Source organism: Natrix helvetica (assembly GCF_964273705.1).
Source record: "Natrix helvetica genome assembly, chromosome: 11".
Lineage (NCBI taxonomy): Eukaryota > Metazoa > Chordata > Lepidosauria > Squamata > Natricidae > Natrix > Natrix helvetica.
The window spans coordinates 2,920,907-2,933,525 of record NC_138562.1 but is presented as its reverse complement, the minus strand read 5'-3'; the positions used below and the strand labels follow the sequence as shown (position 1 = coordinate 2,933,525).

Sequence of the window (12,619 nt, the reverse complement as noted above, 5' to 3'; positions counted from 1 at the left end):
GGGCTTTGGGACTGCGGTTTTTCCCATCACTCATGGAAAGCAGCAACCTAAAGTGATGTCCACTCGAGTGATGCTGATGGGATAAGTTCTTGTCAGAAAGCACGAGATGTGAGTTTTGCAAATGGCTGGACAGTAGATGACCTACTGGATTTTTTGGAGTATAAGACGCACCTCCTCCCCCTAAAAGAGTGTGGAAATGTTAATGTGTCTTATACACAGAACACAGCCATTTTTGGTCTCCCGAAGCCTCGGCCCGCATCACATTTTTGTGAGAAATGGGCCATTTTTTGCAAAAAGGGGGCGTTTTTGCCTTCCCCCACCCCCCAGAAGCACTCTGCAGGCTTCAGTAGGGCTGGGGGAAGGCAAAAATGCCTCATTTTGGTGAAAAACAGGCAAAAAACAGACCATTATTTACAAAAACAGGGTTTTTTGCCTTCCCCCACCCTCCAGAAGCACTCTGCAAGCTTCAGTAGGGCTGGGGGAAGGACAAAGTGCCCCTCTTTTGGTGAAAAACGGGGGCGTTTTCCCCTTCCCCCCAGCAACTCTGAAGCCTGCAGAGTGCTCCTGGGTCCGAGGAGGACAAAAACTTTTTTTTCTTACTTACCTCTTTGAAATCTTGGTGCGTCTTATACACCGGTGCGTCTTATAGTTCAAACAATATGGTAACTATAGAACTGTTAGTAAACCAGAGTGAGGCTGCTTCATTCCACCTTCGAGCCTCCTCCTAGCTTCCTGTTGCGATCAGCTCGATAATAGAGATGTCGGTCTGTGCAGAGTTCCTGTGAGATGACTTCCTTGTCCGCTGAGTGGCGGCCTCTTGTTTGCCGCCATAATTGCCATCCCAGCTGAGCCTGAAGTCAGCCGATACGGACTTCTTACAGCACATTCCCAGCAGGGCCCTGAATTCTGTGCGGAAACCTTCGTTCAGCCAGCAGTAAATGAAGGGGTTGTAGCAGGCACTACTCATGGCAAACCAGTGGAAAGCAAAGTAAAGGCCATTGTGGTGATCGATGGCTTGGCTGGACATGAGGATCAAGTAGCAATTCAGGGGGAACCAGCAGATGCCAAAGACGATCACGACCACCACCAACATTTTCAGGCTCATCTTCTTTTTCCGCTGGTGGGCGTAGTATTGGTCCACCGTCACGTCGCCAATGGCGTTCCTCATCCAGAGTTTCTTGGCCACCGATATATAAGTGACAGAGATCACTGACAAAGGCAGAAGATACATAAGCACAAAAGTGGCCAAGTCCAGGTACTTCCAGTAGAGATCTGTCGGAGGAGGGAAGCTGGAAAGGCAGGCCTTACGGATGGTCCTGTTTCTGGAACACAGAAGGAGAGAAAGCCATTTTTAGTGGAAGACGTTGTTGCCCTTTGAAAGTATATGATCAAGGTCCTTTCTATCTTCTCTCATTTTCTGTTTGAAAGGGGATGGACAATACAGCTCATCTCATCAGCTCACCAGTTCAGACGAATCGGGCAAGTTGCCAAGATGCTACTGGCAAAAGTAACCTTTTGTAAAGATTTTTGGCCAAAATTATTTGGTGGACAAAGTTAATTGAGGCACAAGCAATTTTTAAAAGCAAGGATACTAATACTTAGATGAAATTATTTTTTAAATTGTTATTCGTACCTTGTTAGAGTCAATGAGCCAAACGGTTTAATTGTATTGCTTGATTGTTATCAATTTTTTTACTGATTGGATCTCAGCTTGGAATCTGTCGGGATAAAGGAGAGCTGTCCATGATTTGCAGATTATTTGGAAGAAATGCTTTTTGATCTTTCATGAACATAGCAGAAGGCTGGGAGAAAAAGCCACCCAGAAAGAATCTTTTATGACTGAATTCCTTCAAGCAGGAATTATCTTTCTTTCAGGTTTGTGTAAAAGCTTGAAAAAACAGGGAGGGGAAATTGCATAACCTCTTTTGAAACAGGGAACAAGCAATTGCGTTAACTTCCAAATTATTTTGAAGCATGCACTTAGCAAATATGTAGCAATGATGTGTGAATTATAAGGCAGACTATACTTGTATTTTTCCATCCATTCGTATGTTAATTTTTAAAACATTATTGGGTTTAACTTTGACTGTTAAACCATTCAAGATGTTTTATGGAAATTTATGGATATATATATATATATATATATATATATATATATATATATATGTATGTATGTATGTATGTATGTATGTATGTATGTATGTATGTATGTATGTATGTATGTATGTATGTATGTATATATATATATATATATATATGCGGTTTTGTTGTATTCGGGTCTTTTCCCGTGTAAGGTTGAGATTGTCTTTGCAACGTTTCGGCAGGATCACACCTTAAAAAGCCCACAGCTTGAAGATGGCAGGTGAGATCCTGCCGAAACGTTGCAAAGACAATCTCAACCTTACACGGGAAAAGACCCGAATACAACAAAACCAGCATACCTACACCCGTGAAAATCTACGAATATATATATATATATATATATATATATATATATATATATATATATATATATATATATATATATATATATATATATATATATATATATATATATATACACACAGAGGGACGCGGTAGCTCAGTGGCTAAGACGCTGAGCTTGTTGATCAGAAAGGTTGGCAGTTCGGCAGTTTGAATCCCTAGCGCCATGTAACGGAGTGAGCTCCCGTGACTTGTCCCAGCTTCTGCCAACCTAGCAGTTCGAAAGCATGTAAAAATGCAAGTAGCAAAACAGCACTTTGTGCGCCTTCAGCGTTTAATCATGCCGGCCACATGACCACGGAGACGTCTTCAAACAGCGCTGGCTCTTCGGCTTTGAAATCGTGATGAGCACCGCCCCCTAGAGTCAGGAAGGACTGGCACATATGTGCAAGGGGAACCTTTACCTATACACATAGAGTGAGTGTGTGTGCGCACACGCAAGCATGTGCCTTTGGGACAGTCTTGATTCCTAGGAAACACCTGAGGTTTAGAATAGATGGGGGCGGGGCCAGCCAGAGGTGCTATTTACTGGTTCTCCGAACTACTCAAAATTTCTGCTTCCTCTTCTCCAGAACTGGTCAGAACCTGCTGAATCCCACCTCTGATGCATTCTCGGAAATGCCAAACACGACACAGAATCATAAGCAAGACAGGCATGTCAGAAGGGTGTACGTCAAAACCTGCACAACGGCCAGTACAGTGCCACAGTCCAAGTCTCTCCCCCGTGGAAGCGGCATGTGGACGGCACACAAAAGGGGGAAGGTTTCAATCCCTCCCCAGGCCTTGTTCATCATTTCTGATGTCCAGAGTGGAGGAGGATGAGAGGCCTTCCTTTTTCTCTTGGGTGATCTTGGTCAATCTTACCCATAAGGCAGCCTGACAAGGTTCTGGTAGATGGCGTAGGGCAGCGAGAAGCAGCTGGCCATCACCCAAATGACCAGGATGCACAGCCCTCCCTTCACGAGGGACATTCGGGGCTTGAAGGGATGCATTATAACCTAAAAAAGGGAAGTCAGAGTTAAGCAGGCTGAAACCTCCACAAGCACCCAACCAGGTAGCCCAAAAGGGGTGTCTAATGGTGCCCGGCCTCTGGGATGCCCCTGATGGTCAGCACTTCAGGGCAAGTTCATTTCAATCTTCTGCTAATAATCAGCATCTCCTGGTGTCTGACGTGGGATGCCTTCCCTTCCCCAGCTGCAGCTGCATCATTTATTCCAGCTGCAGAATGAAATATTCTCTTAATGCAGAACTAAGTTTGAGTTTGGGGTCAGTAAAGAGGCAAAATCAGCAAATGTGATTCTGCTTGGCCTCGGTTAAAAACGTTCAAAACTGCCTGCCTGCCTGCCTGCCTGACTGCCTGCCTGACTGCCTGCTTGCCTTCCTTCCTTCCTTCCTTCCTTCTTTCCTTCCTTCCTTCCTTCCTTAACTGTCTGCCTGCCTGCCTGCCTTGCCTTCCTTCCTTCCTTCCCTGCGTGCCTTCCTTTCTTCCTTGACTGCCTGCCTGCCTGCCTTCCTTCCTTCCTTCCTTAACTGTCTGCCTGCCTGCCTGCCTTGCCTTCCTTTCTTCCTTCCCTGCGTGCCTTCCTTTCTTCCTTGACTGACTGCCTGCCTACCTGCCTGCCTGCCTGTCTGCTTCCTTCCTTCCTTGCCTGCCTGCCTGCCTGCCTGCCTGCTTGCCTTCCTTCCTTCCTTCCTTCCTTCCTTCCTTCCTTCCTTCCTTCCTTAACTGTCTGCCTGCCTGCCTGCCTGCCTTGCCTTCCTTTCTTCCTTCCCTGCGTGCCTTGCTTTCTTCCTTGCCTGCCTGCCTGCCTGCCTGCCTGCCTGCCTTCCTTCCTTGCCCGCCCGCCCGCCCGCCTGCCTGCCTGCCTGCCTGCCTACTTTTATATGTATATATCATGATGGCTTAGAATGTGTGTGGGGGGGGGGCAAAAACCTTTTTTTAAAATTTACCTCTTCAAAATCTTGGTGTGTTTTATACTCTTATAGTCCGAAAAATACGGTAGTTCCCAAGAGAAGAGAATCTAGAGAGGCCCTTACCTGGTGGCGGTCCAGAGCAATGGCGGCAAAGGTCAGTGCGGACACGTGGATGGAGCAATACTGGACAAAGCGACTTATATGGCACATTGGCTTTCCAAAAACCCAGGTACTGCTGACAAATCGCACCTAGAAGAGAAAGGTAGGCTCTGCCTAGAGTCAGGTCTAAGGCAGGCTCCTCTTGGGATTGTCCCATGTCTCTCCTGCAGCAGAAGCCAGGCCGTGGGCACACTTTCCCCTGATGGTACAGCAGCCTCCCCTCTAACCTTTTTGGCTTTGCGGACCAGCAGGGGGCTGGGGGAGGGGGAGGAAAAAGGATGGTTTCGCACGAGCAGCAGGTTCACACGTATCCCCATTTGCACATGTGGCAGACATGCACATCAGCTGCTCATCCCCTGCCACTCGGGCAAATGGAGCTGCGCATACATGTACACTCACCCGTTTCTCACACAAGTGCAGCTGTGTCCACAGGTGTGCATGCCCACTGCTTCTGTGGCCGACTCCAAACGAGCCACAGCCCAGTAGTGGGGCATGCATGGCCCGGGGGTGGGGAACCTCTGTGTTAAAAGTCTTCTCACAATAGACGTATTGGGTACATTAGGCTGGAGAGAACAGCTGAGCAACTCAACTCAACTGATCGCTGAATTAACTGGACTCTGTTAAAATGGGTAGCTTGTAATGCAACAGGTTGAGAGAAACCCACCCACTCGTTAATTGATTGAACTATTGAACACGGATTGATCCCAGGTGACGTAGCTCAGACCTTGGTGAAGAATGCATTGCCTGTGCGCTAAGCAAGTTGTTTTGTGCATCTGGGTGTTTGGCAGAGGGGGGTTCCTGCCGGTTTGGCCCGTTAGGCCGAATTGGTAGTAGAATTCAGACCTGGGCCGCAGAACCGACAGCGACCCAGGCCTGACACGTCCCCGAACCGGTTCTCCAGTGTCTTCTACCATTGCCAGCATGGTTCTGCACATGCGCAGAGCAATTTTTAGTCAAATGTGCATGCGCAAGCAATGCATGGCTGGCGCATGTGCAAAGTGCGCAGACAGCGAACCGGTACTAACCGGCTCAGGAACTCACCCCCGGTGTTGGGTGTGAACCCAACCCACCAGATTTCATAGGCTGTTGTTACAGCTATTCAAGCAAACAAACTCAAACATCTCTAGAAAGAAAGGACCTTCACATCTTTAGGATGCCATGTTAACTTGCAGTGCTCAGGTGCACTCAAGAGAAGGAGCAAGTGGGCATCCTAAGCTGCTGGGGAGTTTTTGGTGGGGGTGGGAATTGGGAGGAGAATTCCATGGGGGGGGAATAATGTTTCTGGAATGGCTTCAGCATAACACAATGTCTGCAAAGAACATGCCTGGAGCAACTTTACACAGCCCAATGGCTTCCAAGTGTGTAGGATCTTAAGCCCCATCATTCTCCTCAAGAAAACACATCACGGCTTCAACTTTGAAGGCCCACCCTCTTCCAGACTCTCTTTCTCATCCATGCCCCTCTGCTCTTTGAAGGGTATACTTGTGAGTATAATGAGATGGGCTGGATGATGGACTTGAACAAAGCAGAACAAGGCAAATCCAGGAGGTTTCAACAATTTCTCAGGGCTACCTCTTTCCTGATCTCACAGTCTCCTGCCCTAGGAAGGAGTTGGGCAGACAAAACACTCTTTCAGAGCTGACGTGCTTTTCCCACGCTTTAAGTCCGAGCGCCTTGGGCAAAAAGGAAGGAAGGACCCCAAATCCATTGGACTTCTCTAGAACTTTCCCTGGCGAGTCCTGAGCCCCAGCGATTGGCCCAATCGACCGGTCTTAACACGGAGGAGTCTGCATTGGAGGGGAGGGGGGCTCTTTAAGAAGGCAACGGTGGGACCAGGGTTGCTTACCAGGGTGAAAGGTGTATTCAGGAGGGTGATCAGGATATCGGCTGCAGCCAAGTTGACGATGAAAAGGCTGGTGGCTGAGGGCATCCTCTTGCTCTTCACCACCACGTGGCACACCACAACATTGCCCAAAAGCGAGATGCAAATAATGGCCGAATAAGCTGCGATCAGGAGAGCTTTCACCGCCTGGCTCTGCGATTCCTCTTTGTAACCGGTGCCGCTGTCGAATTCTCCCGTGGGCTTTACCCCCAGGTCCTCCTGGAAGGAGGACCGATTGTGGAATGGAAAGAGGGTGGAGTTGGTGCTGTTGGATCTCCCCACCCAACGGAGTGACTTGGACACGTGTGGGGAAGAGAACCACATGTGTCTGTTCATGGCTGGCAGAAGAGAAAGCAACATAAAAGTTTTCTTCTCTCCAGAATCAAGGGGACCTGGAGGGATGTCCCCCTTCTTCCAACTTCTCCCCTTTTAGTACCTGTCGTGAACTGAAGGCTCCTCCAGATTTTTCAGATCCAGCCTGGAATGGTGATTGTTTCCTTCCTCTTAAGTTCCTGTTAGAGTTACTGTTTTCTTTTAATTTCCACTAGATTTGCCTGCTTCCTGTCTCCCCAGAGGTCTTCAAAAGTGTGGAGTTTGCCTTCGGTTCCTCCAGGCTGATCAGTTTTCCCCAGCAATCAAAGCCACGGACGAAGAAGGAAAGGCTTAGGAGGCAAGCAAGTCCTTCCCCAGGTTTTCTCCTTCCACGTCCTGTTTCTCGGAAGCCAGGCTGCGCTGGACGCCTGCTTTGCCTGAGGTGTATTTGCAGCTGTGCTGATGTTATGCTGAGCAACACCAGCAGTGCAATGTTCTTTGCCACTTCTTTCCAATCCCAGCTACAGGGGGAGAGAAAGAGAGAGTTAGTTGCAAAGAAGCCGTTCCAGAGCTATTGCTGGGAGCTGCTTGATTGATGGATAACTTCAATCTGGCAGACAAACCTCTTTTAAAGGCTGGCTCCCCCTCCTCTCTTTCCAGCATTTGCATGCAAGCCCCAGGGAGGAATTGTTTGTGGTCTTTGTCCACAGCTGGCACCAGCATGAATACAGGGCTCAGAAACAGGTGGGGGCAACAGAAATGCCCGAGAGGGAATGCTGGATCAAAGAGGGAGGTGTGTGTGTGGGGAGGCTGTTTCTTCTAAGCATTTTGTTAGCAAAGATCTTGGAGGTCACCTTGTGGTCCACCAGAGAAGGCTGCCTTCCCTTGCTCCAAAGGATTTGGGAATCAGGAAGAAGACCACCATAAATCCTAACAGTCTACAGCGGGGTCACATCTTTGATCCAGCTTTTTCAAAAGCCAGAATCTTCCCTCCTTTCCCCCAGTCGAGAAGTGGCTTCAGATAAATGCCTTTGCTTAAATCTCTGAGCACTTTCTACCCTGCCCCCCCCCCCAAAAAAAAACTAGTTAAGGAGGCATATGGCCCCCAATCCCTGGTTTTATCAGTGGTGAAATTCAATTTTTTTTACTACTGGTTTTGTGGGCCTGCCTTGGTGGATGTGGCAGGGAAAGGATACTGCAAAATCCCCATTCCCTCCCCACTCTGGGGCCAGCCAGTGGTGGCATTTGCCTGTTCTCTGAACTACTCAAAATTTCTGCTACCTGTCAGAACCTGCTGGGTTTCATCCCTGGGTTTTATTCGCTAAGAACTATCGCTTTATGAGACAAGGGCTGGATGAAGCCTTGGAAGGGACGATGTGCATGTTGCTGGGAAGTGTTTACCATTTCTCAACCATGGCAAGTTGAAGATGGGTGGATTTCAACTCCCAGAATCCCCAGCCAGCTAAGCACATCTGCTTTACGGAGGCAGGACGTCGATGTGGGTTTTTTTGTTTGCAATGTCTTGAGCCTTCAAGAGTCATTTTGGCAAAAGTGATGCTCTCTCAAATTACCTGTTGAACTACAATGTGAGGTGGGAGCCTAACATCCAGAAAATCAACACAGAGGCCCAAGGAAGCTGTGTGCATTTACCCATGCACATGTGCAAGGAGAGTTGGAAGGAACCTTGGAGGTCATCTAGTCGTCCCCCCGCCCAAGCAGGAGGCCCTACACCAGTGATGGCGAATCTTTTTGTAAAGGCGAGCCGAAATTGTGTGTGCTGTTGCATGCTTGTGCGTGCCCACACCCACAATTCAATGCATCCCACCCACCTGCGCATGCACGCACAATCCCTGCCACATGGGGAGGAGTTTTCATCCTTTCCAGGTTCCGGAGGCTTTTCTGAAGCCGGGGGAGGTGAAAACGGCCTTCCCCAGCCTTCTGGAAGGCCAAAAATCAGCTGGCTGGTGTGTGCATGCATGCCACAGCTGACAGTTCATGTGCTGGCAAATATGGCTCCATGTGCCACAGGTTCGCCATCATGGCCCTACAGGATTTCTGACAGATGGCAGTTCAGTCTCTTCTTGAAAGCTTCCAGGGATGAAGCTCCCACAACTTCTGAAGGCAACTTCTGTCCCATGGGTTGATTGTTCTCACTGTCAGAAAATCCCTCCTTATTTCCAGGATGAATCTCTCCTTGTTCAGTTTCTATCCATTATTCCTTGTCTGGGGCTTTGGAGAATAGCTTGACCCCCTTCCTCCTCTCTGTGGCAGCCCCTCAGATATTGGAAGATGCTATCCTGTCTCCCCTGGTCCTTCTCTTCACTAGACTAGCCAGGCCCAGTTCCTACAACCGTTCATTGTGTGTTTTAGCCTCCAGTCCCCTCATCATCTTGGTTGCTCTTCTCTGCACTCTTTCTAGAGTCTCAATATCCTTTACAGATTAACAGAGTTGGAAGGGACCTTGTAGGTCATCTAGTCCAAACCCCGTGCCCAAGCAGGAGATCCTACACCATTTCTGACAGATGGCAGTCCAATCTCTTCTTCAAAGCTTCCAGGGATGAAGCTCCCACAACTTCTGAAGGCAACTTCTGTTCTGTTGATTGATTTGTTCTCACTGTCAGAAAATTCCTCCTTATTTCTAGGTTGAATCTCTCCTTGTTCAAGAGAGAGAGAAAGAGAGAGAGTTCTGGGATGAGAAAACTCTTCAGGCAGCTGCTACCCTGAGCTTCCCTCGGGGCTGGATTTGGTGGGAAAGTCTGGAGCCCTAAATTGCAACCTTGGCGTCCTTAGGGCTGTTAGTCAATAAACGTTCTTAAGCAGCCTCCATTTTATTCCTGGCTTGGAACTGAATCTGATTTTTCTTTCTGTATCTCTATCTCGTCCTTCTTGCTTCTCTCTGCCTTCTAGAGGGCCAGATAGCTTTGTGTCACAGAGGTGATAAGCATTTCCTCCTTCCTTCCATCCAAGTCCTTAACGAATGAAGACTACCAGGATCGGGACTGAATTCTGTAACATCCTACTTGTTGCTTCTTTACAGTTGGGGAACTGACATTCAACACACCTTGCGTTTCGTTTTTCAAGCTAGCTCTATATCCAGAGGTGGGTTTCTGCCAATTCGGCCCCGGATTGGGCCAACCGGTAGTGGTGATGGTGGGAGGCTCTGCCCACCCACTTGGACACTTCCGCGCATGCGCAGGAGAGTTTCATGCATGGGCACGAGCGAACCGGTAGTAAAAAAAATGGAAACCCACCACTGTCTATATCCACTTAAATATGCCATCCCACTCCCAATTACCAAATTAATTACCAAAGTTTGATAATTAAAATATCAATGCATGCCACGAATTGCTTGGTTAAAATCAATATACATCTATCACATTCCCACATTCTCGTGTGGGCTTTCCCAAGCAGACGAGCAAATGGCTGTTCTTCTCCCTCTCCCATTCTCCTTCTCACACTCCTCCCACCTTCCCAAGACACTCAGTTTTCCTCATCTTGGCAACTCATTTCTTCTTTCCTGTAAAAAGTCTGTCAACAATTACAGTCAACATTTTATTTTTTCCCTAGAAAGGGGTGAAGGAACACAACAGGTAATCTGTAGAAGGTTTTTTTTTTAAGTGGTACCGAATTTGGGTCTTTCCAACAAAGTAGGGGAGACCCAACTAAGAAAGGGGAGAAGAGTATGGAGAGATGAATGGTGCCTGCCCGTGTCCCTGATGCGCTGTGGCCGCCTCCACAAGCATCTTGCCGTGTCAAGTACCAGAAGTGCTCCAAAGACATCATTAGGATTGCTCTCAAAGCCAGATGGGGGATATTCATCTATACATAGCACATGAAAGAAAGGTGGAAAATCAGCACATTCCAATTCAGCTCTTTTCTGTCACAATGAAACATGGGATGAAATGACATGGCAGGTGTCATAGCTGGTCAATTTAAACCAAGCCTATTCACCATCAAGCTTAATAGCCTGCAATTGTCAGCATTGATAAAATGACATTTTCTGTACCCCGCTCCTCTTGAGTGAAGCTGCAAAGTCTCCTCTTTGAAACTTCCCCAATTTCCTCCTCACCAGAGACCCCAGTCCCTTTGGGGAGGTCACATCCTAAGGCAACATCAATCATTCCCCTGAAGTATCAGATGATGGAATATATGTACAGATGAGGTCCTGCGGATCAGAGGAGATAGGACCCAGGTATGGATGGAATGGCCGTGAGGATTATGAATTCTGATAAAAAATTTCTCTTTGCCTTGATACTTAAGAGCTTTGCTCCTTTCCTCTCTCTCTCACTGAAGGGGGGGGGGGCTGCTGCCTCAGGCAAAAGTTTTAAACTGCTTTTACTTTTCTCTGCAGAAGGAGGGGGGTCACGGGGGAGCTGTCTCAGAAAAAAACTGTTCTTTTATTCTGCTCGGTGATAGGAAGGAGGGGGCTGCACATTAACAGAAAGACAGAAGTTAGCACCTTAAAACCACTAGCCAGGATATTAGGAACAAGAATAGCTCACTTATAAGAAAAAAAAAAACCAAAACCCACATAGCTGGTGTCAGATTTCCTAAAAGTGCCCTAATTAATTCATAAGCATCGAGTTAAATTTTCAGTACAAAACCAGTCTTTTATTAGGAGCACCATTAGGCAAGATCTGTTCACAGTCGAGCCTTGATTTATCTTTGAACTTTACCCCTGTTCCTTCCCTCCCCTCAGTCTGTGTCATAAATCACATTACCCTATAAGATTCATCCCTCCCAAAACCGGCTGCAGTAATCTGAGATGTGACTCCAGCCGACAGTATGTGTGAAATGCACTCCCCCATTCTGTCCCCATAACAACACTGAGTGTTGACATTCGGCTCCCCTCACTTTCCAAAAACATTTCCCCTCACATTTGCAAGATACCCGTGACCTGGGATGAAAAAGAGGTTACATGACATTTAACTATTTAACATAACAAGCATAAGGGTTTAGGGGGGCTGAAATCCAAATAACCAATCAATATTATGTGTTATGCATGCATTATTAGGGGAAGGGCAAAGGGTTGAATGCGACCATCCCTTGACTATAAGAACTGCTGTAAGATCCTAATCTTGGCCCTTGGTTAGCTTTTCAAACCGGCGTCCTTATATCTTGGTACCAAAATAAAAGTATAATTCTGTATCACCCCATCTGGACCCATTTAGCATCATCTCATAGCAGCAAAGCACACGCAGGCATACAGTGACAGCTGAGAGGGAATTTCCTATAAAACACAAGCAGAGCTTTACTGAAGGGACCTTGGTACTCTACAAGCTTGCTGTTTTCTTGTAGAAATATCATTACCCTATCTAGGTAAAATCAATGCTAGAAGAATTGAAAAGCACACTTTGCTCCCTTCCAGGACTGATGGTGTTACCTAATTGGGTAATGAAACATCTGCAAGAAAACTACAAAGCCCGGAGAGCACAAAGCATTAACCCTGAGCTGCAAATATTTTGCTCTATCAAGAGCTTTGTTGACACCATCACAGCCTGCAAACATTTCTGAGATTAGGTAGCCTGGAAGCCGACAACCTCTCTGTAAACAGCTCCCACTGTTTAGTGAACTGACTTATTTATTGACGTCTTTATTTAATAAATGTATCTGGCCCCCTATCTGATATGCAAGACTCTGGGTAGCAAACAGCTAAAAACAGGGGGGGGGGATAGTAAAATAAATAAATAATCAAATTTAAAAATAACAGAAATAACAAAATAGCACAGCAGCCGAGATCTTCCATTTTAAGAAAAACCCCCAGGGCCCTGCAAAGTTTTTGAGTTCAGCTCAGAATCAGATAATTCCAATGAAATTCTGAACACGAAGCTACTGATATTCAGTTTTTTATTTTCTGCAGAAAGCAAA

The 12,619-nt window shown here is 47.1% G+C and overlaps 1 protein-coding gene across 1 annotated transcript; it reads right to left on the bottom strand.

The window, feature by feature from the left end:
- Positions 1-724: 724 nt before the first annotated feature.
- Positions 725-6,775, bottom strand: GPR83 (G protein-coupled receptor 83; the record flags this gene model as incomplete). Its single annotated transcript, XM_081964395.1, has 4 exons — positions 725-1,322; positions 3,349-3,482; positions 4,522-4,647; positions 6,404-6,775. 4 exons carry the CDS (start codon positions 6,773-6,775, stop codon positions 725-727), a joined length of 1,230 nt encoding a protein of 409 aa, XP_081820521.1.
- Between the last annotated feature and the right edge of the window lie 5,844 nt (positions 6,776-12,619).